The sequence below is a fragment of the Carettochelys insculpta genome, chromosome 21 (genome assembly GCF_033958435.1).
Source record: "Carettochelys insculpta isolate YL-2023 chromosome 21, ASM3395843v1, whole genome shotgun sequence".
Taxonomy (NCBI): domain Eukaryota; kingdom Metazoa; phylum Chordata; order Testudines; family Carettochelyidae; genus Carettochelys; species Carettochelys insculpta.
Genome location: NC_134157.1, coordinates 11,350,301 through 11,376,690, shown reverse-complemented (window position 1 = coordinate 11,376,690; position 26,390 = coordinate 11,350,301). Strand labels below are relative to the sequence as shown.

Genomic DNA, 26,390 nt, shown 5'->3' with positions numbered 1-26,390 from the left:
GCGATTCACTCACCAACTTTTCCGCGCGGTTCCTTCCAACAGCCAAGTTTGCACCTTCCCAGGGAAGGTGCCAAAATTCGACTCTGGTGGGACTCGAACCCACAACCTTTGAATGACTCTATCCGTCATCGCGCTAGAAGTCCAATGCGCTATCCATTGCGCCACAGAGCCTGTCGGATAAAACTGAGCTCCCGCGGATCCACTTCTTGACCTTTGCAAGAATCGGCTTAACCCGGCTGCTCGCTTTGTCTGTACACAGCGGCTGGGTTTATTTTACACCTCAGCCCTCCATCGCCAGCCCCCTCCCTGCCCCGCTTCCCAGCCGCAGGCGCCCCCCAGGGACAGACTTTGCAGAACTTCCCCTGAGCCCCTCGGGAGCCCCGCGCGCGCCGCTCCAGCTGGCCCCTCATCGTGCAACAGCGGGGCCGGGCGGGAGCGCTACGTAGCCCGGGGAGGGCTCTGGGGAGGGAAGGGGGTGCCTTTCACTCAGCTGTCGCCCGGCGGGGGTGGCGCGCGGCCCGGGGCGGCGGGAGGCGGCGGCCGGGCCGGAGAACAATGCCCGGAAAGTGGGAGGAGGGGAGCGAAGCGCCCCCTCCCTGCCACAGGACACCACGTGGAGGAGGTGGCCGAGAAGACTACAGCTCCCAGCAGGCCGCGCAGCGCCCCGCCCCCGTTGCTGCGGCCCCTGCAGGAGGCTCCGCCCGCCGCGCGGCTGTGACAGCCGGGCGCTCAGGCCGCTCCGTGCGGGGCGAGGCTTCGGCGGCAGCCAGGGACGGGAGCAGTCGCGGGGGCCGGGCCTGCGCGGGCCGAGGGTACGTGGGGGCGCAGCGGCCCGGCCCGGCTCGGCTCGGCTCAGCCCCGCCGGGCCTGGGGAGCCCTCGCTGCCGGGGTAGCGGATGCGGGGGTGGGCGGCGTGTTCCGGCCCCGCTGACCTTCCCCTCCCCTTGCGGCTGGCTGGCCCCGCCGTGCCGCGAGCGCCGGCTGCAGAGCCTTCCCCTTCCCTTCGCTCTCCTCCCTGCTGGCGTGGGGCGGGCGCCCCGCTGCTGTGCAGTGGGCCAGGGCGTGGGACGAGCCACGGGTGGCTGGGGCCGTGGCCTCCAGGGACGGAGGTAAGGGCGGGCCCTGCCGGGGCTCAGCGGCGTTGGCTTATGGCTGGTGCCCGACGGAGGTGCTGCTAGGGAGGGCAGTGGGAAATCGCTGCGCCTCTTCTCGGGGGCGTGGCTCTCCTTCCCCTCCGGCCGTCAGCCCCCCGTGTCGGTAGCCTGAACGAGAGTGGAAGCCGCAGCCTCTCCTTGCCTGGAAGATCCGGCCCCAGTGGACCCGTTAGGCCCGGGTTGGGGCCGTGTGAAATTCCAGTCTAACTAGCCGTGGAGCTCTCCTTTCCTTGGGGTGAGCCCACTCGTGTACCCCGCGGGGCAGGAACCGCTGTCCTTCCTGAAAGAAACCAGGGAGCGGTGCAGGGTTGAATGGCAAACCCTGCTGGGCTTCTCCAGCCAGTGCAGGGACCAAAGATGACAAAAGCCTGGGTCATGCATTGTTCAACCTCCTTGTTGCCTACCGGCAAAAGCTGCTTTCTTGTGGCGTGAAACAGGGTCTGGTGTGTAGTGCTGTTGCTCACAGAGCACCCAAAAGCATGCGGGGCTCTCTGTGATCCCAGAGGAAGGGCAAGTTCTCTGTAAGCACCTATACTGTAATTATATGAGATATAGTTGCACTGTCTTTCTGATGCTCATCTTGGCCCTGTCGGGTAGGCCATGAAGGGCTTCCTTCTACAATGCCGCTGATTCCTGCACACGCCCTCCCTTACATAAGAACATAAGAACATAAGAACATAAGAATGGCCATACTGGGTCAGACCAAAGGTCCATCAAGCCCAGCATCCCATCTGCCGACGGTGGCCAATGCCAGGTGCCCCAGAGAAGGAGAACAGAAGACAAGTGATTTATCTCCTGCCATCCATCTCCTGCCCTTGTTATGAAGGCTAGGGCACCATACTTTATCCCTGGCTAATAGCCATTTATGGACCTGACCTGCAAAAATTTATCAAGCTCTTTTTTAAACCCTAATAGAGTCCTGGCCTTCACAGCCTCCTCGGGCAAGGAGTTCCACAGGTTGACTGTGCGCTGTGTGAAGAAAAATTTCCTTTTATTAGTTTTGAACCTACTACCCATCAATTTCATTTGGTGTCCCCTAGTTCTTGTATTATGGGAAAAGGTAAATAATTTTTCTATATTCACTTTCTCCACACCATTCATGATTTTATATACCTCTATCATATCGCCCCTCAATCGCCTCTTTTCCAAACTGAAAAGTCCCAGTCTCTCTAGCCTCTCCCCATATGGGACCCTTTCCAAGCCCCTAATCATCTTAGTCGCCCTTTTCTGAACCTTTTCTAATGCCAATATATCTTTTTTGAGGTGAGGAGACCACATCTGCACGCAGTACTCGAGATGTGGGCGTACCATAGTTTTATATAGGGGAAGTATGATATCTTTTGTCTTATTATCGATCCCTTTTTTAATAATTCCTAACATCCTATTTGCCTTACTAACTGCCGCTGCACACTGCGTGGATGTCTTCAGAGAACTATCCACTATAACTCCAAGATCCCTTTCCTGATCTGTCGTAGCTTAAGCTCTTTGTGTCAGAGAAGAGTAAATCCTTTGAACCTTTGTATATGTCTTTAACAGAGGGTATCAGCAGGCAAAGCCCATCCTTTTATGACTCTGCAAGTGACCTTTGCCCTCGGTTATATAATGCAAGAGATGTAAATGTCATCATTATCTCAGTCCCTGATAAAGGAGCAAAAACAATGTGGTAAGAACAGGTGGTTCAGCTGAGAGCTAGTAAAATCTGCAAACTGTCCCCTTTAATTTAGAGAGACATCGAAATTCACTGGCCACACCAGCATTTGCTGCAGTCTCTGGATGTGCCCCTTTTGACATCAGTGGTGAGTCTTGCCCAGACTTTCTCCAGTTCTTTGAAGTTTGCTGGCGGTGGCTGTGCGTGTTCCATAACTTTGCCCTTGCTCAGCCTCCTTTGGAGGATGTCAGTCTGAGAGAGTGTAGCGGAACCGTGAGTGTTTATTGGACCTGGAAGACATTTGATATCCCCAGCCAAAATGGTCTCTGCACAGGTACATTATTTATTGGTGGGCCTCTCAGGATGGTTTAATAGGATCCACAATATCTGCTGTGTGGGTGGGAGAGAAGTGGAGCTTGCAGAGAAGAAAGCTGGAACGAGAGAGTTGGGCGTTGAGTGGAACCATGGAAAGCCGCAGAAATGTCGAGGAGCCTGAATTACACAACGCAGTAAAAGAATGGAAGTCAGTGTGGAGGTTAAAGAATGGGGAAGACCTGGCCAGAGCAGTGGTCTTAGCAGTTGTGTTTTAGCTGGTTTGGACGGCAGGGGAGGCATGTCATAAGATGTGCTTGTCTCTGAAATTCCCTAGGAGGAGCTGCCCTCTGGAGGGAGAGGAAGGGATGGATTTTTGGAGCTATTGCCCACAGTGAGGCAGCAGGTTTGGTGGAGATTTGGGTTTGAGGGAAGGAGAGGCAGTGGGTGGGGTGATGGGAAAAGTGCTGGCATGGCTGATGCTGATGGGGCAAGAGCAGAGAGAGAAGGTGTAAGGGGATGTGTGGAGTCAAGAGTTGACTCAAATCCTCCCCAGCATATATTACGTGGGATCTGCTTGGAAGGTGGTTGGCTGAGGGTGCCAATTAAGTGTCTGAGGTGCTAATAGGGTGGAAGTAACCTCTGCAGCTGGTGCTATACAAGGAGGCCAGAAGGATGTGCCGGAGAAGTAGTAAGCAGGGAGCCTGCAGGCACGTGGGTGGGCAGGCTGGTACTGATACTGTACTTTTCCTCAGCAGCAGACGGGGGTGACTGATCATAAACAGCATGTAACTAACTCCCCAGGTGATGCCCTGAAGTGGTGGTGGTCTGTTACAGAGGCTGGAAAAGACTTTCAGGGGACCATTGCATGACAGAAGCATTTGGAAGGAAGGGGTGGCACAACTGTGGCTGAGAACCAGGAGGTGGGCTGAGCTGGGAAGTCTCCTAGCCGTCTGACCGCACCATCACAGACAAGTGGACCCTGCCTTTTCTGGCTGGCTGCTGAATTAAGGGTCAGCAAGGTACAAGATCCTGATCAGATCTCCTTCGATGTTGGCGTGTTGTTGCTGTGTGACGCTATGGGAGCTGGAGTCACTCCAGAATACATGCGTGTCACTGGGAAAGGGAGGAGCTGTTTGCATCACCTCCTTTGCCTGGTGGGTCATATGTTGAATCTGTGCATCCCACTGCTACTGGAGGAGTGTCCTGTCCATGGCCAGCACTGCTCACATTTGGGGCATTGGCGACCTCTGGAAAAGAGGGGATTGCTGGCACCTGGCATAGTGGTAACCCTCTCCATCTTTGGGTGGCATTCTCCCTCAGTGGTCCGCGATCCCATTGTTTTGCCCTGTAGAGATATGAGGACCGCCATGCCTGTCCTGTTCTGATTTGACTGGGGGAGCTTTGGGGATGTTACCTGTGAGGTCTCACCCCCCAATGGATGGAGGAAAGGTCTGAAATATTTACAGAAGCAAGCTAGCTGAAAAGAGGTGGCATCTCCTGGATTGGGTCTGAGGGAAGGAGAGGCAGTGGGTGGGGTGATGGGAAAAGTGCTGGCATGGCTGATGCTGATGGGGCAAGAGCAGAGAGAGAAGGTGTAAGGGAATGTGTGGAGTCAGGAGTTGACTCAAATCCTCCCCAGCATATATTACGTGGGATCTGCTTGGAAGGTGGTTGGCTGAGGGTGTCTGAGGCGCTAATAAGGCGAAAGTAACTTCAGCAGCTGGCGCTATACAAGGAGGCCAGAAGGATGTGCCAGAGAAGTAGTAAGCAGGGAACCTGCTTCACTTGGCTCTTGGGCTCATAACTCCCTGGCTTTTCAGTCTCCAAAGGTCTTATTTGCACTAGGAAGACTAGGAGCAGTAAATCACTATCACAGAACAGCCACATGCTGACCAAGTTACCAGCCCTAATTTTCCTCATGCCAGTGCAGCCAGACAAGACCTGAATGCCTCACCAAAATCAAGTGGGAGATAAAGCCCTGGTCTGAGCAAAGCCTCCTGGACACCTGCTTTATGACAGGAAGGAGCACAACTGGGCACAAGCCCAACTTCTCAGCCTGTCTTCTTGGGAGCAGCTCCTGCATGTTGGTACCAGGGGACATAACTGAGATGCCCTGAGGAGGCTCCAGGAGATGTGACTCAGGTATTTTTGCTCCTGGCGGGGTGCTGCAATCCCAGGACCGCTCTCTCTAATGATCTGGCTCTCCCTGCTGCCGGCATATGGAGTGACTTGGTTAAATGTGTGTCTGCTGCTTTGCACGCAGCCAGCTTGGGGGTGGAAAGCCAAATGCCTCTGACGATGGGGAGACTGGCAGGCGAGGGGCAGACAGACTCAGTGCCCTGAAGGACGTAGTGCTCATAGCATGTTGTGATCTGCACTAAATGCTGGTTTGCAGGGGGTTCGTGAATCTGATGCCCATTCCCAGTCCTTCAGTGAAATCTGCCTGTTGAGACCCTGTGTGGAGCTCCTCCTGAAGTCAGTCAGGCTCCTGGAGGGGGCAGGGGTTTCCCCACACATGGAGCCCCTTGCAGGAGTGGTGCTTAGATGAGCTACAGGGGACAATAATGAATAATGCTTCACCCTGCACCCCCCATCTCTTCAAATATGTTTGTACAGCACTGAACACACTAGGGTCTGACCCTGGGGGGAGCTTCTTAGAACTTCTGCAATACAAATACTCACCTACCTTATTATCTTAGATATCTGTGATGCTCCCCATTAGCCCCATCTACCAGCTCAGGGAACCAAAGCACTGGGAGGATCAGTGACAGAGCCAGGAACAGAGCCTAAAAGCTCTACTTTCCCAGCCCCTTCCCCTGACAGACCCACTGAATCACAGCTCAGTTAGGGACTGGAGCCAAACATAGAGGAAGTCCCTGCTCAGGTGAAAGGGACCTGAATGGAGGATCTGTTGGAGAGGTCGTTACAGCCCAGTGTCTGCGGGAATGGGTGTGAGCCTGGCAGCTTTCTAGAGGAGGGTGATAAGTGAGCTTCATGGGTGTTGAGATGGAACAGGCAGGGCTGGATTTAAGCCTGGGATCCTTAAACTCAGGGAAGAATTGCACACAACGTTCCCAGGAAATCTGAGTCTGTGACCACATATGAGTGTTATAGGAGTTCGTGCGGGATCCATTCAGCAGCCAGGTTCCCCATCAGCCCTCCGACATTCATCAAGGCACACTCCCCCTGGATTAGATTCCTACACGAACAGCCTGTCTACAAGGATCAGCATAGCCTCTGCATCCCTCAGCACTGCTCTCGCTGAGCGTTTCTTAAAATGTTGAGACCGTGAAACACCAAACACTCATATTTATTTAAGCAGCACACCTATGAAAATGTCCTTCGCTCCTCAGTGGTACTGGCTCCTCAGCAGGAGCGCTTGCACTCCCTTCTGGCTTTTTCCAAAAGAAATGTAGCTTACTCTGTTCATTCGTATCAGTGGTAATAAGAAACTCAAGAATCCTCGCCCACCGCACACGTGCATTGGCTGACAGTGTAGCTGCCGCACTGATGTAGTGCATGGGCCGCAGGTCGTTGCTAGTTGCCATGCTTCAGTATAAATAGGACACGATAATTAGAGGCCAGGAGGCTAGCACGATGTTGGGCAGACTCGCTGTGTTGGCAGACTGCTATCACGCTTGCGAGATGTAGAAATAAGCGTTTCAGTATTTTCCACCACTCTTCTTTAAAATGGTTCTCTACTGTCCAACTTGGAATTATTTTTCCAAACGCTGGCGGCACACCTGTGAGTGGGGCCCAGAACACCAGTGTTCTGTGGAACGTAGTGTAAGAAGCACTAGCCAGCCTCAGAGGACTGAGTGCGGGAGGCCACGCATGGGTCCTCCGGAGAGCTCAACACCGGCCAACGGTTTGTCTGTGGAGAGTGGACGCCGGGGTGACCGTACAGCGTGCGCACACCCAGACTTCGCCTGGAGGCCAGAGAACTGAAAAGTTCCTGGCCAGAGCTTGTAAGTGTGAGGAGATCCCCTGCTGCCGTGATTGCTGTGGGCCCAAGGAGTTTGATGGTCCAGGGATGTTAAGTCTGTTCACAGGTTGATTGGGAAAGAATGTGTTAATTTCCTTCCCTTTCACCCCTTGCCTGTGTGAGAAAGGGCCAGCCCTATCGGTGGGGCCTTGATCCCTGTGGCAGATTAGCCTGCAGTTGCCTTCCCCACTTGATGCTTAGCTGCTCTGGGGAGGGATCTCTCTATAAGCTGCTGTCCATCTGTGTCACTGCCAGCAGAAGTGTCAGCCCCCAGGAGTGGCCTCCCCACCTTGCTGGCTACTGGCAAGTGAGGAGTATGCAGGAGGAGAGTCACAGCTGTGTTGGGGAGAGTGTCAGGCAGCGTGTGCCTAAGGCTGCCCTGGCGTTGCCCTGTACTCCTTGGGAGAAAGGCATGGGGGCTAGGCCTACCCAGCTGTGTGTGTAGAGAGCGCCCCAACCTCAGTCACTGCTGCCCCCTGGAGGTGTGCGTCTGGGACACTCGTGTCTGACCTGTTCCCCGAGTACCTGGCTCACGTTACCAGGACTCCTCTTCCTAGGTCAGCTCTGGCTGCACAATCATATGATGATAGGAACCTGCAAATCCTTCCAGAGCTTAAGGGGCTCAGATCCTGTTTTCTGTCCCAGTCCTGCTGTGAGTGCGCGCACAGGGTTTTTATGTCCTGTCAAAGGAGCAGGCAAAGCTGCTGTGCTTAGGAGGCTGTGTGGCCTAGCAGTCAGAGCCAGTGTGTGGGGTGCAGGAGGAGCTAGCCCCATTGAGTCACAGCAGAATCGGGTTAAAGTGAAATTATATGAATTGGAGGTGGATGCCTACAGGTGTGAAACATACTCCTTGTCACAGATGCGCTGCTTTCCAGACATTGCACAATGATCCCATGTGTCTTATCCCCATTTCACAGATGAGAAAAGTGAGGCGAGGAGGTGGCAGAACTTGTTGAAGAGACTCTGTCAGACCTGGGATTAGAGTTCTGTTTCCCAGTCTTGTGCTCCAGCCATTGGCTCACGTCTCTCCGCTGTCTCAGTGTTGGTCAGATTATGTCCCCGTGTTCACCTCCCCTAATGGGAAGGGCCAGATCTCTGGTGGGTATAAATCAGCATAGCTCCACTGTCTTAACTGGAGGGTGTCTGCGTGACATGAATAGAGTGACACCAATTTACTCCAAGCAGGAGTTTGGCCCACTGAATTTAACCTGCAGCGCTGTGGAAGAGAAATCTGCCTGGATAGTTCCCTGTGTTCTTGTCCTGCCATTTTACCTTCCCCGAGTTCTGCCCTGCATCCTGTCCTCCCGCAAGGAATTTCACCACAATTCTAGTTCATGCACGTTGCACTTCAGCCGAGGTTCTGCTCTCAGTCCTGGCAGACTTCCTCTGGCTTGTGCCGAGTAGGTTGGGCACTGTTGGTGGTTCTCAGACCAGGAGATGGAGTCCCATGTACCCCACCCTTGTGAGCTGCGCTCAGGCCAGCCGGAAGGCGTGAGACAGGCTGGCCATGGCTATTTCAGACCACGCCTGCTGAGCGCCTGTGCTGCTACCAGCCAGTTTACAGGGACGTGCCATGCAGGGTTCAGCCCGGCTTGCTTTACTGCCATGTGTAAGGGGAGCCCGATTTGGCTATCTTGCTCTCCGTCACTCCCACCTGGATGCCTCCCAAGGCAGGGAAATTGCAGTTTCTCTGTCTCTCTGACGACAGGTTGGGGTCTGCTGTGGGGCCCTGGGGAAGCGTCAAAGACAGAACCAGTGACTGGGCTCTACTCTTCCCTCCCCTCACCGTGCAGGTGGAGATGTTGCGGCTGGCTGCCCTCACGGCGCTCTTCGTCCTCTTCAGGCTGGTCCTGAAGCTCGCGTGGATCCAGGTGATCCCTGCCCTCTTCATATTCTATTTGGGCTCTGGGGGATGGAAATTCCTGCGCATCGTCCTCAAGACTATAAGGAGGGACGTCACGTAAGTGTCCTCAGGGTAACGTGCCTCGCTGTCCCGGTTGGCGTGCAGGGGCCCCCAGCGAGCGCATCTCATGGAACCCAGGAGCTGAGGCAGCCAAGGGGCCAGCAGTATCCTGCTGTGGCTGGGACAAGGCTGGCAGGAGAGGGGAGAGCTCTAACCACCAGCCCAATGCTGAGATTACTCAGGCTGCTCAGCAGAGGACCCCAGCCCCTGCCGGGTGAGGCAGGGAGGGGCGCTCGGGAGCTGAGATCTTGCTGGAATCTCCAGCCGTGTCTCCCCGAGATATGACTGCTGGGAACTGCCTCTCACCTTGTACTTCACTAAGTCCCTGAAAATGCTGATTTGGCAGTCGGGCGTCTGCACCCTGGACCTGAGTGGGGGCCAAGGAGAGAGAGACAATGTACTGGGATCAAGGACATGCTGGCTTCTAGGGAGACATCACGGGGGTGTGGCTCAGAGGGAACAGATGCCCCGTGGCCTGTTGCACAATATCTGCTGCCCCCAGGTGGCAGGGCTGCTCCGTAACTCAGTTGGGGCTGGGAAGGAGCGTTCAGAACCCAGTTTGAGAGGACAGGGCTGGGTCCTAACCCCCTCCTTGCTTCTTGGGGGTAATCAGCTGCTAGTTATAAAGGGTCCCTCTGGAAAGCTCCCTGCTCCCCACCCCATAGGCTGCAGGAACACTGCATCCCTGCTCCCTTCACATGACCCACGTCTCCTGCTCCCCCTGAGCACTGGGAGACCCACGGTCCAGGCTGGGTCTGATTGTGTAGCTTCCATACGGGTGAAGGCAGAGAACCCTCTGTCTGGTCTGGTTGGCAGCACTGGGCTAGTCCTGCTGAGGGTGAAGTGGCAAGTGTGGCGGCATGTGAGGGAGAAGAACACCATCCCCAAGATCTTCCAGGAGATGGTGCGCAAGCACCCAGAGAAGACAGCGCTGATCTTCCAGGGCACGGGTGAGAGCTGGACCTTTCGCCAGCTGGACGAGTACTCCAGCCAAGTGGCCAACTACCTGCATGAGCAGGGCTTCCGCTCTGGCGACGTCGTGGCCTTGTTCATGGAGTCCCGCAACCAGTACGTGGGCCTCTGGCTGGGGATGGCCAAGATTGGGGTGGAGGCAGCGCTCGTGAACTCCCACCTGCGCGTGGAGGCCCTGCTGCACTGCATCGCCATCTCCAACTCCAAGGCAGTGGTGTTTGGGGCCGAGATGATGGAAGGTGAGAAGAACAGGTTGGTCGTGTCCCCAGATACCTGCAGCGGCTGCTTGGGGGGTGGTATCATGGTGTAGTGGAGGGTCGGTGTCAACAAGGGCCACCCAGTGGGCTAGGCAGGGAGTCAAGAATTGTAACATGGCACTGCTGTGAAATCACCAGCATATCAGGTGTGGGCAGCATGGCAGGCCTCTGCCGTGAAAACGGGCCTTTCTGGCAGCCTCCCAACCTGGTGTGGTCACGGCCAAAGTTTTGCGTCCTAATGTCTTTGGGGCGAGTCCATGGGATTGGAAAACTACCTGGCAAGGTCTAAGCCATGTGAATTCCCAGTAGGGAGTGTCATTATCTGGCATGAACCATGGGATTAGAATAGAATAACTAAGGCAACTGGGAAAATGTAGGCTGAATACCAGGAGCTGAGGGGGCCCACTGTTAGGTTGTGGAATAATCTCCATACAGGAACTCCAGCCCTGGAGATATTTTCAAACAAATCTCAGAAAATGCAGTTGTTGGCTCAGGAGAGTGGTCACTATGTGTTCAGGCTGCTGGTTCAAATCCAGCCATGGTCAGTAGCGATGGAGGGTTTCCTTCACCTCTGCCGTGAAGTTGTGCCAGTATAAAGCAGGCCCAGAGAGCTGTTTGGCCAATCAGTGAGGTGAGCTTGCTGGGTCTCAGGCCTGTTCCCAAAGGACAAGGGTCACCTCAGCTATCGTCCCAATTGGTCTTTATTAATTTCCCCTTCGCAGAGGGACCCAATACCAAATACAAAGTGTTTTCTCTTGTCCTGACGGTTTATCTCTCTGAGGCACATTGGCAGGGTTGTGTGGGGAAAGCTTGCCTTGCCTTGCCTTGCTTTGCCCATTCTGCAAGGTGCTACTTCCACTGAGTTCCTCTTATGATCGTTCCCTGTCACGTGATGGCTACCGCATGAAAGTTCTGGCGTTTGGTCACACAAGTGAGTCAAGTCAGGGGACCAGACAAAAGCAAGTGCCCGTTCTGAGGAGAGCTGTGGCTGCTTGGCGACCTCCCTCATCGCATGTCGGTCCTGTGTGTCCCTCCTCCCTGGGGCAGGGCTTCGCATTTGCTGGGAGTGATTCTCCCTTGCTGGTAGGTCACCGGATGTCCCCATTTTATAGAGAAACTCCTGATATTTAGGGCTTTTTCTTCTATAGGCACCTGTCACCTCCACCCTCATCCACATTTTTCACACTTGCTGTCTGGTCACCCTGTCTAGTCACTTGCAGCCCCTGCATCCGGCTCTGTTCAGGTCCCTCTGCAGTTTGGCTCCATCTTCTGGGTCCTTTGTTAAGGTGGGGGCGCTAAAAGCTGTTGCCCAGAGCTATGAAGCCTGTGTGCAAGGGAAGCCAGCATTCCTCTATTCTTGCTCCAAGCTGGGAATGCTGCCCGCACCCACCAGCACTGCTAGTTCCAGCGCTTTGCGCGCTAACACCCTGTTCCGTGTTGAATTCACACCCAGGACACCTGATTGGGGACAGAGAAAAGGATGGATAGAACTTGAAATGGTGTGAGCTGTGGCCAGCAAGGACTGTCCCAGCTCAGAGACTGACAGATGCCCACCTGTTGCGGGGGCAGCAAATTCAGGCTGTCTGACCGTGCTCTGTAGGATCGATGTTGCTGCTCCAGGCTGGGGGGGAGCAAACTTTTTACTGCAGGCCCCACTTTTCAGCCCTGCAATTAGCAGTCCTCACTGCCACCTCTAATGTCATCCAAAGTGACAAACGTGGGTTATGTTCATATGAGCAAAACCCCTTTCGGCGACCCGAAGAAAATAAGTCTGTAGAGTGTAAAAACTTTATTCACGTTTATCTACCGAGTAATACACAGACATAAAAACAGTCACGTACTTCAACATTTTTAATGAGATGGACGAGCCTGAGACCCAGCAGCTTATCCTGCTGCTCCCCCTTATGAAATTTCAGCCCCCGCCCCCTTTGCACACCCCTGCTCTACACCCTGGCCTGAAGCAGCTCGAGTGAATCAAGTTCCTGAGCCAGCTGCCCTCTTGGGCTGGGGTGGAGGCAGACCGGGTCTGGGGCACGGTGGGGTGTGATGTCAGCGTGGACAAGCGCATGCAGAGGTTAGCTTTGTGCACCTTGCTGCCCGCCTCTGTGCGCCTGGATCTGAATGTCTCCTCCATGTCCGTCCTCTTACCTGCTGTTGTGTGCTCTCCCTCCTTGCCAGCCGCGCAGGAGGTGCAGCCCTCCCTGGGGAAATCTATTCGTCTCTTCTGCTCTGGAGCCTGGAATCCAGAAGCCGCTCCTCCAGGCACAGAACACCTGGACCCCCTCCTGGACATGGCTTCTCAGCACCTGCCAAGCCCCCCGAAGAAGGGCTTCTTAGGTACGTCTCATGGACTGAGGTGTGGCACTGCAGTGTGGGGTAGTGTGCATCTGGAGGGTCTTCGTGCTCTTCCCTTGTGTCACCCAGCCATGCCCGTGGAAAATCCCAGGGCACTAATAGCTCCCCTGCTGCAGTGTCCCCTGGGCTCAAACCAGTCCAGCCCCGTCCAGGTAAGCAGCAGAGGGCTGGAGTGAGGGTCCTGCAGACATGTGACTCCTCGGGGCTCGGCGCTGGGACGCTGTGGCTTAATGCCAGCCCATGGCTGAGCTCTGAGACTGGAGTTTTTGGGCACTGGCTTCTTTGGAGCTCTTCCGTCGAGTGTGTTCCTGCCCTAGAGCCCAGAACACTGGGGACACTGTACAAAGAACTGGGTGAGCTGACTTGATGGCAGCCTGGGCGGTGGGTGGCCAGAGCCAACCGGCAGGGAGCGAGTGCGTACCCAGCACACTGGTCCCATGGGAGGAACGTGCAAAGCAGCAGGGGGTTGTGAGCTCTGATGTGATGCTTTATCCTGCCCCTGCCTCCCCACCTGCCCTCCAGATAAACTCTTCTACATCTACACCTCTGGCACAACGGGGATGCCCAAGGCAGCCATCGTGGTCAATTGCAGGTAAGAGGGGGCTGGGCAGGCCATTGCTGGGCACCAGGGGAGCGAGGCTGAGGGCTCCGCTAGGCGGTAGCTGTGGCCGGGCTACTGACACCCACTCCTCCTGCCCCAGGTATTACCGCATGGCATCCCTGGTGTACTATGGGTTCCGCATGAGGCCAGACGACGTGCTGTACGACTGCCTCCCTCTCTACCACACAGCAGGTACGAAGCGCTGGGCCCGCACTGAGCCCCTGCTCCCTGGGCTCCCTGCCCAAGCCTCTGCCACCCATCCCCTTACCTCCCTCATCGCCCGCCTCGCAGTCCAGGGGCTGCTGCAGTGACTGTCGTAACATCACTGCCCTTGGCTATGTGCTGAGAGGGCTCCTCTCTCTGCTCCCCACTGGTTCAGTGCAAAGGACTGGGGTCTTCATATATCCCAGGAGAGCCACCCGGCAGAGAATGGTTAGATCCAGTTTCCTGTTCTGTTCCTGATGCTTCCCTGGGCGACCTTAAGCAAGTCACTGCCTGGCTCTGTGCCTCAGTTTCCCCACATGTAAAACAGGGCTAACGCTATCAAAACAAAAAAGCAGTCCGGCAGCACTTCAAAGGCTAACAAAATAATGTCTCAGGTGATGAGCTTTCGTGGGACAGACCCACTTCTTCGGCCCATAGCCACAGCAGAACAGCTGTTCACTTTCCTCTGTCAGGTGCTTGGAGAGCTAAGTGCTGGTAGTGAGGGGCCCCATCGTCTATCGAGGGGGACATTGGGAAACGGGCACCTCCCACTAAGAACCTGCCACAGTCCCTCCAGCTCCCCTCACACAGGTGTCAACAGCTCCGGGATGGAGGCACCTTCCAGTCCTAACTGGATCCTGGCCTGGATTCAAACCAGATGCCCTAAAGAGAGAGGCTCCGTGTCCCCCCATCAGCCTGTCCTGTGTGCAGCCTTGGGAGGTTAACGGTTTCCCCTGCACCCCCTCACACCCAGGTAACATTGTTGGGGTTGGCCAGTGCCTTCTCCATGGGATGACTGTGGTGATCCGCAAGAAGTTCTCAGCCTCTCACTTCTGGGACGACTGCGTGAAGTACAACTGTACGGTGAGGCAGTGGGGAGCTCGGGGGCCTGGCGGTGGGTGGGGGCAGGGGAAGAGCTGGCCGAGGAACCTGGAAAATCAGCAACTCCCTGAGAATCCGGGTAGTTAGTGGGGTGGGGGGAGCGCTGCTGAGGCGTACGCGGCTGTGAAGGACATCCCTATGTTTGCGTATGCCCAGAGACTGAACGTTAAATAGCCATGGGCAGCGCTGGCTCTGGCCGCCACATCCCCTGCCCCTCCCCTAGCTCAGCATGAGCAGCCCCCAACACCTGGCTGCCCTCCCCAGCCCCAGTTCCCCAGGCAGTGGTGAGCAGCATGAGTACGGGCCGGAGGAGCAGGGGGCAGCTGGAGAGAAGCAGCAGCTTCCCCTTCCGAGGAGGGGCTGCCCTCCTGCTCCTCTGGCCTGCGCTCCCTGGGGCTGCAGGTCAGCCTCCCTCCCTCCCTGCTCCAGGGTTGCCCACTCTCCCAGATCAGGCATTTCAGATGCCCTTGCAGCAAGCGGCATCCGGTCTGAGAGAATGGGCAACCCCCTGCCCCCAGTTTCTGCCCCTGTGGCCCCCTCGTGGACTGGGGGGCTGGGCTGCACTGCCCAGGGCACCAGCACAGGCAGGAATGGTCCTGCCTGAGTGTCTTTAAATGAGCGCTTTACCTGGCAGTTTCCTGTGGAGCTGTAACTGCGGCAGGGTCTGAAAAGGGATGTTATTTTCCACCCCGCTCACAGACCAGGTGCCTGCTGCGCTAGGTGCTGTACAAACAGGCCAAATGCTGCTGCATGCTGCAAGACGCTTCCACAGCCTTGCCTTGCTCCTGCTTGTTGTCTTGTGCTCCAGAGGGCAGTCAGGGCATTGCCTCCTGCAACCAAAGCAGGGAATGCCAGATCTGTTATTCCAACAGAGTAGGTGGGAGGCACAGAACTGGCAAGCAGGACTCCTGGGTGCTGTTCTTCACTCTGCCACTGACTCACCATGTGACCTTGGGCATGTCTCTTCCCCGACGGTGTCCCCGTTGCTCCATGTGCACAGTGAGGCTGTTCACGCTGGCCTGTCTCGTGAGGGTTGACGCTCCTCAAGTGCTCAGGTTGAAGAATGTGCCCTGTCCCCCTTTTCCTCTGCAGATTGCCCAGTACATCGGGGAGATCTGCCGCTATCTCCTGAACCAGCCGTACCAGGAGGTGGAGCGCCAGCACTGTGTGCGCATGGCCCTTGGCAACGGCCTGCGGGTGTCCATCTGGAAGGAATTCATGTCCCGCTTCGGGATCCCCCAAATCGCCGAGTTCTACGGTGCCACTGAGTGCAACTGCAGCCTGGGCAACTTTGACAACAACGTACGGCCCCCTCTGCTGTCCTTGTGCTGCCGGTTGGTGCGGCGTCTCCCCACCCGTTGGAGCCCAGCCCAGCCCTCCCACCCTGTGGCTGCCAAGGGTGATCATGCTGTCTCATGCAGACACATGGCTGCCGTGCTCCTGGGGCGATGGCTCATGCGTGCCAGGTCCAGAGAGCTGGCCATGGCTAGGAGCTAGGGACGGGAGCAGACTTTTGGTGGGTGGGCAGCGGGAGAAGGTCAGGAGACAACCCTTCTGATCCAGGCAGAGGACTAAGCTGGGCAAGCATCCCCCGTGGCCTCTCTGGGAGGGGGCTGTGAACACCTCTGCTGTCATGGGCAGGGAGCGCTGAGTGACCTTGGGAAGGCAGTAGGTTGTGTGTGTATCTGGGGTGGCACAGCTCCCCCATTGCATGGGCAGCCACCCAGGAGAGAGGTGCTCCCAGCTCGTTAGCAGAGCGCCGGCAGCCTGTATTTCTATTGGCGGTGAACATCTGCTCATGCCTCAGTGCACATAACAATACTTATTCTGCACATGGAAAAAAATAGAGGGAACATCGGTCCTAAGCAATCTCTTAGCCTGGCACAGGGCTATAGGAAGGCAGTGAGGGTGAGGGCAGAGAGACTTCCATAGAAACATAGGGCTGGAAGGGACCTCAGGAGGTCAGCTAGTCCAGCCCCCTGCCCAAAGCAGGATCAGCCCCAACTAAATCATCCCAGCCAGGCCTGTCTCAAGTCGAGACTTAAAACACTTCCAGCTGCCACTGAACTATGCCGCTGCCTTCTCTTGGTTCCAGGTTGGGTCCTGTGGCTTCAACAGCAGGATCCTGCCTGGGATTTACCCTGTCACCTTGGTGAGGGTGGATGAGGACACCATGGAGCTGATCCGTGGGCCGGATGGACTCTGCATCCGCTGTAAACCAGGTGAAGGGGGATGGGGCGATGCAGGGAGCAGCCTCTGTCTATTGGCGCATCTTTCTGTCCCACGTTGTGTGAGCCTTGAACTAGAGACCTGATTGGCAACTAGCCGCACAGACCTTTCTGCTCTGGGGAGCATCTAGAGGCGTCCTCTGCTGTTGTTACAAACCGCTCCTGCTTTTGGGGGCTGTCGGGGGCTCCAGTTCAGTCCTGACGGGATGATGTTACCAACCCACAGGTGTCAGGAGGGAGTTTTCTGCCCAGTTCCCATGTGGCTGCAATCGCTGGTTGTCCTGGCGCCTGTTTCAGTGGGAAGCCCAGGGGCTGACCGGGCAGTGGAGAGAGGAGCTCGGTCAGAGTCCCTTTGCGTTGGGAGGGCAGCGTGGTGGAAGCTTGGACACTAGTGCACTCAGAGCGGATTGCACAGCAGAGCCTGTGTGTGCTCCTGAAAGCACTGTCTCCTCCCACCCCCCAGTCTGCACCGAAGCAGGGTGTGTGCATGCCAGGCTGAGATGCAAATCCCTGCATACCTCCAGCAGAACGGCTGGAACTGAGCCCATCCCCGGCTCTCTCTGCCCACAGGGGAGCCAGGACAGCTGGTAGGACGCATCATCCAGAGCAACCCTCTGCAGCACTTTGACGGGTACCTGAACCAGTCGGCCACCAGCAAGAAGATTGCCCACGATGTGTTCACCAAGGGAGACTCGGCGTATCTTACTGGTGAGGGCCGTTAGCTGCAGGAGGTGCACTCTGAGAGGTGACTTGGTCTCCAGGGTCCCTGTGCTAGTCCCAGTAAGGCCTTTGGTTAACCCTCTGCTTGTTGTCCCACTCCGAACCTGTGTTCTCGCTCAATCACACTTGGCTCTTCCAGAGCCTCCCGCTTGCCATCGCTAACCGCTTTGCAGACAGGAGTGAAGAATCCCACCCCCCTCCCTGACCCAAGGACAGCTGGACAGTTTGCCCTCATGAGGCCCTGTGGGGAAGTGACTTGTCCAAGGCCACCCACCCAGTCCAGCGGCAGCATCTTGGTTTCGCCCACACTGTTGCTGTAGCCATCATTCCCTTGCTCCACACGGCCCAAGAGCCAGCACTCCCGATTCTGTTCCCAGTTCTGCCCAGCACTAGGGTGACCATATCTCCCCCAGCAAAATATGGGACACAGGAGCTGGTCAGGCCAAAACGGGAGGGATGGTCACCCTACCTGGGAGTCAGGCAGTGGCTGCCCTGTGGAGGCTGCTCACCTGCTGGCGGGGTTGTGGGGGGGGCAGCTGTAGTTCTCGGCTGCCCCATGACTTGGGGCATTGGGAACGGGGCTGCTGCCCCGCCAGCAAAGCTCCTGGCTTCCATACTGATCCTGCTCTTGGCTTCTGTCAGCTGGGGGAAGCCAGGTGGCAGCCGCACCACCACGTGGGTCCAGCTCCCCCAGCCGTGGGGAGCAGAATGGGGGGGGCAGCCACCTGCTAATAAAGTGGAATACAGAGCAATTAACCCCTTTGGCAAAATAAATCAGGATGTTGGGATGGTGCCGAAATACAGAGCTGTCCCGCCCAAAATGGGACGGATGGTCACCTTACCCAGGACAACTCCTGTGGTGTCCTTCTCGGGTCCCATCTCTGTGGCCCCTGTCCCCAGCTGTGGAATGGAGCTAACGCTCATGACCTGCCTCAGGGTGTGGGATTGTGAGGCTGATGGTGAGGAAGGACTTGGAGGGCCCTCCAAAAGGGTAGAGTGTCACAGTGACATCAAGCCTGGGAGCCTGTAGGCTCTTCTGACTTCCTCCGACTCCCCCAGGAGATGTGCTGGTGATGGACGAGTACGGCTACATGTACTTCCGGGACCGCACCGGGGACACCTTCCGTTGGAAGGGCGAGAACGTCTCCACGACAGAAGTGGAGGGGACTCTGAGCCGCATCCTCAACATGACAGACGTCGTCGTCTATGGGGTGGAGGTGCCAGGTAACCCGGCTGAGGGAGTGTCTCTTGCCAGCCCTCCTTTGCCTTAAGTTGAGGGGGGACAGGCCTTCATCCTTTGGCATTCGGTGCCTGGACCCTGGCTTCTGTTCGGAGTCATATTGTTTATCCTGCTGCATGGGAGAGGGAGGAGGACAAGTCAGGGTTGGGATGCAGAACAATGTTCCCGGTAAGCTGAGTGCATGGCCAGCTGCCCAGGAGAGATTCACATGCTGCTCAGCACATTAGCAGAGCGTTCACAGGCACGCACAGCTGCCAGCATATGGTTCTGGTGGTGCACACCCACATGTGCCTTGGTGTGCACAAAATTCATTCTGCACGCGTTAAAAAGTAGAGGGAAAACTGGTGCAGCATTTCCCATCTTTATGCTGCCGGTACATGAAATTCTTCAGGTGAAAGATTCCACTTGTCCTAGTTTGCCTGGATGACACAAGATGCAGGGCAGAGCTAACCCCATGCTCTCTGGTCTCGGGAACTAGCTTAGGCAAAGGCAGCTCTGATGGGATGAGGTGGCTACTGGGTATCACTGGTGCCTTGGCAGCAACAGCATTTGGCTAAAGCCATTGCTGAGCGCGGTGCCAGGAGACTGGGGCTCCAGTGAAGTGGGCGTGTGCTCAAACCAGAGGCTGCTGCTGGCAAGGGGGTCGTTGTTGGGGGATGAGCTGTATGTACGGTAAACTGTTCCCTATCTGGCAGCTGCGGGAGAAGGAGGTTGCTGGATATTCACATATTCTGGATAATAGTAACATCAGTATAACAATGCAGAATGCTAAAGAAAACCAGGAGTAGATAGTAAAAAACAAACAAAATAATATGCGGAGTTATTTATTTACCAACAGTGGTAGCATTGTACACTGCAAACAAACTGCATTTGCTGTATTTCTTTGTATTTACTCTCGCTGTAATGTACTTATGGAAAACACAACTAACATTTACTTAGGATTAAAATGCCGGTTATCGGAGAGTCCTGGATAATAGGTTGCCGGATATGAAAGAGTTATTGTACGTGGTGCTAAAGGGTGGTGACTGGGTCACTGATGCGTTATTTAAGGTGAGCCTTAGGCCTGTGTGTGTTGTCTCTGCCTCTGCAATACCTTGCTAAGAGCCTGGCAGTCCAGAGCCCTGTAGATTTTTCCGTCATGTTGGGGGCATCTGCGGTGACGCGTTTGTATGTTGTCGGTCCGTAGGCGTTTGCTGCCACCCTGGCATGCTGCGCCCAGACCTAGCGGGAGCACCTGGCTTTGCTGAAGCTGCTTCCGGGCTGGGATGTGTGTGATTGCACCAGCCCCCTCCTCCTATGTGCATCACCTTCTGTCCTGTTCCAGGCACCGAGGGGAAGGCAGGGATGGCAGCCATTGCTGACTGTAAGAACTCCTGCAACCTGGAGAGCTTTGCCAGCGAGCTGAAGAAGGCCTTGCCTGTGTACGCACGGCCTGTCTTCCTGCGAGTGCTGCCGGAAGTCCACAAAACAGGTGAGCCCTGGCTTCCGGAAAGGAGTGCTGCTTCCTGGCTGGAGGAGGAGAGATCCCCTCGGGTGTGACATTAGGTGGGTCATTTCACCGTCCAGGCTGCAACTCCCCCTCTGTAAAATGGGGGTGTGCTGACCTAGGACAGGTGGCTTGGGCAGCTCAATTTGTAGAGAGCTTTGAGAGTGCAAACTCTGGCTTGTCACCAAGTCCATTTCCCTTTTCCCCTCCTTCCTCGTGCGCTGGGATGGTGCCTGGGCGTTTGCTGCCCATGCGCAGCGGTGACTGTCTGCCTTGCAAAGCTGTGGGCCACCAGGCCCTGGTGCTTTGATGTCCTGGCCCCTCTAGTTGACTTTCTTTTAGACATGACTGTGGGTAGTGGCGCTCTAGCACGAGTGGGGAAGGTGGGTGATGGCTGAGGCCTGCACTGTGAGGTTTCCAGCAGGGTGTTGACGGCTGTGTGAAGGCCAACTAGCCAAGCAAGGTCACCTCTCAGGAGAACGGTGGTGGTGGAACGCATTCTGTGCTGCTCGGTCCTCCTCTAGTGATGTCTGGGCTTCCAGGTGTAACCTCCCCCAGGCAGACTGGAACCTCTGGAGCTTAATGCAGGTGTCTCTATGGTTTGACCTAAAAGCCAGCGAGGTAACTGTAAAGGCTCCTGTGCTGAGCTCCGGAGGTCCCAGGTTTGTGTCCGCCTGTGGGCGGTTCAGAGTGGGGGCTTGTCTGGGATTTCAACTGGGTCTCTGAAGCTGAAGCGTTTATCCCACTCACCCAATGGATGTGGCTGGCTGTCCCCTGTAGTGGCACTGAGCCCTCTTACGCAGTGAAAGAACAAGTCTGCTGTACAGCCTTGGCTGAGAGCCAGTTGCATTTTTATCTCAAATGGGAGAGGCGCCTGCACTAAGCTCCGGGGTCCCGGGTTCCAGTCTGCCCACGGTTGGTCACACTGGCAGAAGGTGCTGAAGGTTCGTCGCCTTTTTGCAGACATGAGGCTTTGAGTTCAGGCGACAGATTCTCGCCTTTGAGATGGAGAGGTCCTAAACTCAATCCGTATGCCTGTGGGTCAGCTGAAGGTGTGGTTCTAGTGGCCTTAGAACTCTGCTAGCAAGGGCTGTGTCTGCTGGTCCCTTCTCAGCCAGGCTGTGAGCAGGATCTTAGAAGGGGTGGTGTGGAAAGCTGCCAGAATGTCCTCAGGCCACCTTCCTTCTCCACCGCTGCTCCTAACCTTTGCTGCTTCCGTCCCAGGCACTTACAAGTTCCAGAAGATGGAGCTGCGCAGGGAGGGCTTTGACCCTGTCGTGGTGAAGGACAGGCTGTACTTCCTAGACTCCAGGCAAGGCTGCTACCTCCCACTGGACATGGAGGCCTTCAGGAGGATCCAGTCAGGACAACAGAAGCTGTAGCAGGCGAGGCTGTGCAAGTCGCCTCCCGAATCCCTCTGCTGTGCCAGGAGAAGGGCGAGCAGTGGGAAGGAATCGGTTAAAGGATGACCCGACAGGCACATGAAGGCTTTACCGAATTTTAAAGACACAAATGGGTGTGCTGGGTGGGGGGGAGGTTACATACCAAAGTATAGAATCACTACAGCTTTTTCTACTTCATACAAGGGAGGGCCCCTGCGCCGTGAGCATGGGGCCTTCTGTTCATCTGTGACCAGAGATGTGGCCTCTTCAGCAGGCCAAGCCGGCAGATTGGAGCGGCCACCCTCCTCGGGCCTCTGCTTTTGTTTGTTGCTGTCCAGCTGGCACTGCAGAGTCCAGAAAGGGCTGATGGCAGCAGTAGTGTCTCTCTCAGGCCCCCGAGCTGCGCTGTGGTTCTGGCGTTCCCCCAGGCAGCCAGCTGAGGTGAATGTTAGCACCTGGCACTGAACCAACCAGCCTAACGGGACCATTACGCAAGGCCAGAAATGCTGCCCTCTTTGTGGGTCAGTGTTGCAGCACTGCAGCTTTGGGGGTGTGGGACAAACTATCGGGCATTGTGGGCCTCAGAGGAGGGGAGGCAAATGTCTCTGCCCTGCCTCATTCTTCCTAGGGAATGATTTTTCTATTTTCATTATCGTACTTTTTTGTCTTAATTTATTGTAATTTTTTTTTTTTTTTAATTTGCCTGAGGTTTGTGTGGCGGGGGCATCCTCCTGCTAGCAAATCCCTCTCTTTCTCACACAGGGACATCACCCTTCCGTTCTGCCTGTGCTGTCTCTTCCAGAGTTTAGGGTGCAAAATCCACAGGCAGTTGGTTCCAAGACCTTCCTCTCCCAGGAGCAGGAGGGGACCAGGGCTGCCACCTTGTGGTACTGCACCTTCTTGGAGCAGCTGTCAGCTGGAGCTTTTGCTCCAGGTGAGGGTCACGGTGCTGCTGATCTGATGTCCGGGTCCCTCGCAACATGGCTGTGTGAGTTTTATTTTCTTCCTGAGCTGTTGTGCACCTGCAAACCTTGTTGGAGCCAGTACTTGCTGCTCAGACAATCCATTAAGTTCACATTCCAAATGCAGCTCCCTCAGCTGCATCTGCTCCTGTGTCACTCTGTAGGGGCACAAGAGGAGAGCTAGGGAAAAGCACATGTTGTATTTACACTGTAGCAGGATGAGCACAGTATCTGTCTCTCAGCAGCGGAGGGGAGGCATCTGCTTTCTTTGCTATGCTGGGGGAAGTTCATCCCCTTCCCCCGCCTCTGTTTTGCTTTCATGGCTAAATCTGAGCATTAACTCTTCAGACTCTCCCTCTTGTCAGGTTGCACAAGCTGGGCTGGAAACCAGCACAAGGATGCTGTTTAATTTGACCAGAGGAGAATTTTCCCTACCCTTGTCAGACATGGCCTGGGAAAGTGGGGGATGGTTCTTACCTGGGGTTGGATGTGAGGAGTCAGGCTGACAATGGGCATTTTTGCACTCATGACACCTATGCTTGAATTAAGAGACCTGAGTCTCATTCACATACACCCCTGGCCATCTCCCTCATCATCCAGTCCTTCCTCTGGTCAGGAGAGAACTTGGGACCCTCTGCTCCAAGAACATTGCTCTCAGCGGGGTGAGCTAACAGACATTTGCTGGCAATGGCTGTTGTATTATCCAGGTGTATAGCTTTGGCCTCCAGCCAGCAGATGTGGGATGGTGGCAATGCACCACTGTAGCATGAGGAGAAGTGGGATTGCAGACGGTGCAGATGTACGAGGAGAAGTGGGATTGCAGACAGTGCAGGTGTTCTGGGCGTGGCCATGCTGCAGAAGAAGGTTTGTCAATGTAGTAACCACCATGGTAAAATCCTAGTGTGTTTTTTACACCTAGGTCCAGAGAGTAGGGTTAGGACATCCCAGCAAAAAAACCCCTCTCCCCATTAGTGTATACTCACTGTTTTTGAGTTCCCGTGGGTGTGTGTGTGGAGAGGACACTTGGGGGGGCGGGGTCTACCCTATTGTTTTTTTGGTACCTAGATGCTCTAGGGTGTTTTGCCTCAATCAGGTGTGAGCAAGCGCACCTGTCCTGCAGGGGACGCTGTGGGACGCTACCAACACAGGCGTGGTTCTTTTTGTGGTTACTGCAAAGTGGATGGGTTCCAGGCAGCCTGGGCTCTTGCGCTTTTCCCTGCTCAGCTAACTCAAGCATAAAGTACCTGTAAAAACAGCTCCAAGGTATTTGGACATGCAGGGTCAGGGGGTTGGGCTAGAGAGCCTAAATTGTGCTTGTGCAGACGTGGTGGTTTAGAACTTTCACATAAGTCCAGGAAACCAGCCAGGATGCCAAAAAAGCCCTTTCTTCCCAGGGTGGCTGACTCAGCTCTCAGCATTTGCAGTGCATTGTTTTAAGGAAAGATGTGAGTCACTGACTATGTTCCCTGTAAGCTGGGTGCCCAGGAGAGATTCAGATGCTGCCCGGCTGAGTAGCAGGGTGCACACAGTGGGCAGTGTGGGTTTCTATTGGTGGTGCACATCCACACACACCTAGGTGCACATAACAAAACTTATTCTGCTCGGCGATGGAGGAAGTGGGAGGGAACCCAGATTGCTGCCCCGGCAAAATAACCAATTCTGTCCCTGCCTCTAGGCTGGGAGAACTGCACTTTCTGGGAGAGGACTGGAGGGAGCAAAATACTCTGACCCACAAACAGGATCAGCTGTAGAGCAGGGGTGGTGGGTGATCCCAGTCTGGTAGCTTCACTCTGTTGACTCCAGTCCAAAGACCCTGTTTGTGTCCTCTCCTAGTGCAGAGTGGGGACGGAGGCAGGAAAACAGCCCCCCTGTTTCTGTACCTCTCCCTACTGCCTGGGCTGTCCCTGTGCCCTGGTGGAAAAGGGCAGAGGAAGGCAGATTTTTTTTTTTTCTCAGTCAGCCCCATCCCTCGCACCGCAGTGTAACCCAAGGAGCCCTGCTAGCTCAGAATGTTCCATCAGGGGCCGGGCTCCCGTGGATGTTGCACTGAGGAGGGCCATGTGAGTGGAAGGATAGCAGCTGTTGCTTTGCCGAGCTTCACAACCAGGCCTTCTCCTGTGTGGCACCAGGCTCTGTCCAGCTGGGGAGGAGCTGACTGCAGATGAATGAAATAGCTGGGGACAAGGGCGCTGGCAGCTGCCAGCCTATGCTCCCACCACGTGACGCCCACGCATGTTCCTGGGACTCTGGCTTCACTGTGGGTTCCAGCTAGCGGAACAGCAGCTTTCAGGGCAGAATGGCCTCATAAACTAACAACTGGCTACCTGTGGAACTAGAGCGGGACTGGCTGGGAGACAGAACATGCCCTGCTGGGAAGGGAGCGCATGCTAGGTTGCCCTTCAGAGCAGAAGCCCAGCTCAGCCCCTCACCACTGCTTTCAGGGCAGCAGTTCCCTGGTAGAAACAGGTGTGTTTCTGTTGTCAAGGTTGGGCTGGCTTTCTCCTTCCCACATCTCCCCACACTGGGATGTGTGTAGCCTCGTCTCGGCTCCTCCCCTCCTTCCACCTTGCATGTCCAAACGAGTCCGGACGGCAGCCGAATGTGAACATGTTCCCTGCACTACTTCGATGTTGAAATAATGAGGCTCAGGGAGTGTGGGGTGAAGCAGTGGTGGGATGTGGCTGCCTCTGGGGCTATCTCGGCCATCATCCTAGAGGCATGGGATGGGACTTTGCTTTCATGTTTTCTCTGATTCTATCTGTCTTGCCTAGTCAAACCTAAGGGCTTGTGAGCCCAGCTGTGAAATAAAATCGTGGAATCCTTGTGGCTGTGAGTGGAGGATTTCAGATTCTCTCATGGTTGTGTTTTAGGCTGGCATGTCTCCCGCTGATTGCAGTCCCAGAAACCTGAACACGAAGCTCACATCTATGTTCGCAATCACTAAGAGTTACCCTGTCTGCTTGCAAATTTCAGGCTCGCTGCTCAAGTAACTGAAAATGGTGTCCCTAGCCCCTGTTTGTCAGGGGTTGGAAGTGGATGTCGGGAGAGGGATCGCTTTGGTGATCAACTGTTCTGATCAAGCTCTCTGGGGCATCAGGCATTGGCCTGTCTTGGAAGGTGGGATACTGGGGTAGATGCACCAATGTGGCCAATCTTCTCTTCTTCCTGTGGGAAGTGTTGGGCTGTTACACAGCCCTGGGTGGTTCTACAAACTCCACCTATAATAATGGCCCCTGAGTTTAGAGAAATGTGGTTACTGTAAAGGACCAACCCCTCCCCGTCCCCCTGTGTGTGCCCTGGTGTTTTTCAATCAGTTTTGCTATTCAGGGCTTTCACTGGGCCCCACAAAACTGAAATCTGGTCTCAGGTTGAGATGTTTTCCTCCCACCCCTTGCTTTGTCAGTGTAGGATTGCCAGTTACTGCTGACAGGTCTTGCTGTTCCAAATCCCATTTACAGGGGCAAATCCTGCCCCACGGGTGATCAGAGCCTTGGGAAATGGCACGTAGGCCTAGCTTGGGGAAACCTATAGGTGGGTGGGATTTTAGGGAGGGAAGGAACCAAGCAGCTGGATCTACCGGTGGTCGTCTCCACCAACTCTGAGGGGGTGCCATGGGGCAGCCATATCCCAGAGCCAGCCAAGAGGTGCTCTGTGGGGAAAGAGTCTTCAGGATAGAACTGCCACTTCCACCACATGAAAAAACTGGCTGGGGACCCTTTCTCCCTCCCCCCCAAAAACGAGGAAACAGCCCTCTGGAGATAGAAGGCCCCATCCATCACCCCCTTTCCTTGCAGGCGATCCACCCGCTCCTGTTTTGCTCCTTACCCCTCCCTGCTTGCACACTGACGTTGTCCTAATTGCTGGTCCCAGGCCCTGAACAGCTTTGAAAAGCTGAAGTCCTGGTCTGTGGAGTAAGATTCAGGGGGGTGTTGGCGAGGTGCCCACCCCCCAGCCTCCTGCTGTGCATGTACACGGTAGTTACCCGAATAGTGTACGCAGCTTGCACAGGGTGTGTGGTTCCCCAGTGAACCTTTCC

The 26,390-nt window shown here is 55.5% G+C and overlaps 1 protein-coding gene and 1 non-coding gene across 15 annotated transcripts; one reads left to right on the top strand and one right to left on the bottom strand.

Annotated features, from left to right (window-relative positions):
* Positions 1–78: 78 nt before the first annotated feature.
* Positions 79–171, bottom strand: TRNAR-UCU (transfer RNA arginine (anticodon UCU)). Its single transcript has 2 exons — positions 135–171; positions 79–114 (listed from the first exon to the last, which is right to left on the bottom strand). It is a non-coding gene; the product is annotated as a tRNA-Arg (tRNA).
* Positions 172–704: 533 nt separating this feature from the next.
* On the top strand, positions 705–25,180 carry SLC27A4 (solute carrier family 27 member 4). Of its 14 annotated transcripts, none has more exons than XM_075015891.1 (17): positions 754–812; positions 2,879–2,950; positions 3,919–4,136; positions 5,043–7,085; positions 8,020–8,200; positions 8,896–9,062; positions 9,882–10,276; positions 12,473–12,631; positions 13,172–13,241; positions 13,351–13,442; positions 14,209–14,318; positions 15,429–15,638; positions 16,432–16,558; positions 17,135–17,272; positions 18,344–18,508; positions 19,849–19,995; positions 21,235–25,180. In XM_075015891.1, exons 5-17 carry the CDS (start codon positions 8,156–8,158, stop codon positions 21,390–21,392), a joined length of 1,983 nt encoding a protein of 660 aa, XP_074871992.1. In that variant the 5' UTR covers positions 754–812; positions 2,879–2,950; positions 3,919–4,136; positions 5,043–7,085; positions 8,020–8,155; the 3' UTR covers positions 21,393–25,180. The 14 variants fall into 14 exon arrangements, 13 of the variants coding, with proteins under 13 accessions (XP_074872000.1, XP_074872001.1, XP_074871992.1 ...); XM_075015892.1 differs by lacking the exon at positions 754–812 and adding an exon at positions 1,094–1,109; XM_075015893.1 differs by lacking the exon at positions 754–812 and having other exon boundaries at positions 2,464–2,950; positions 3,952–4,136.
* The last annotated feature ends 1,210 nt before the right edge of the window (positions 25,181–26,390 follow it).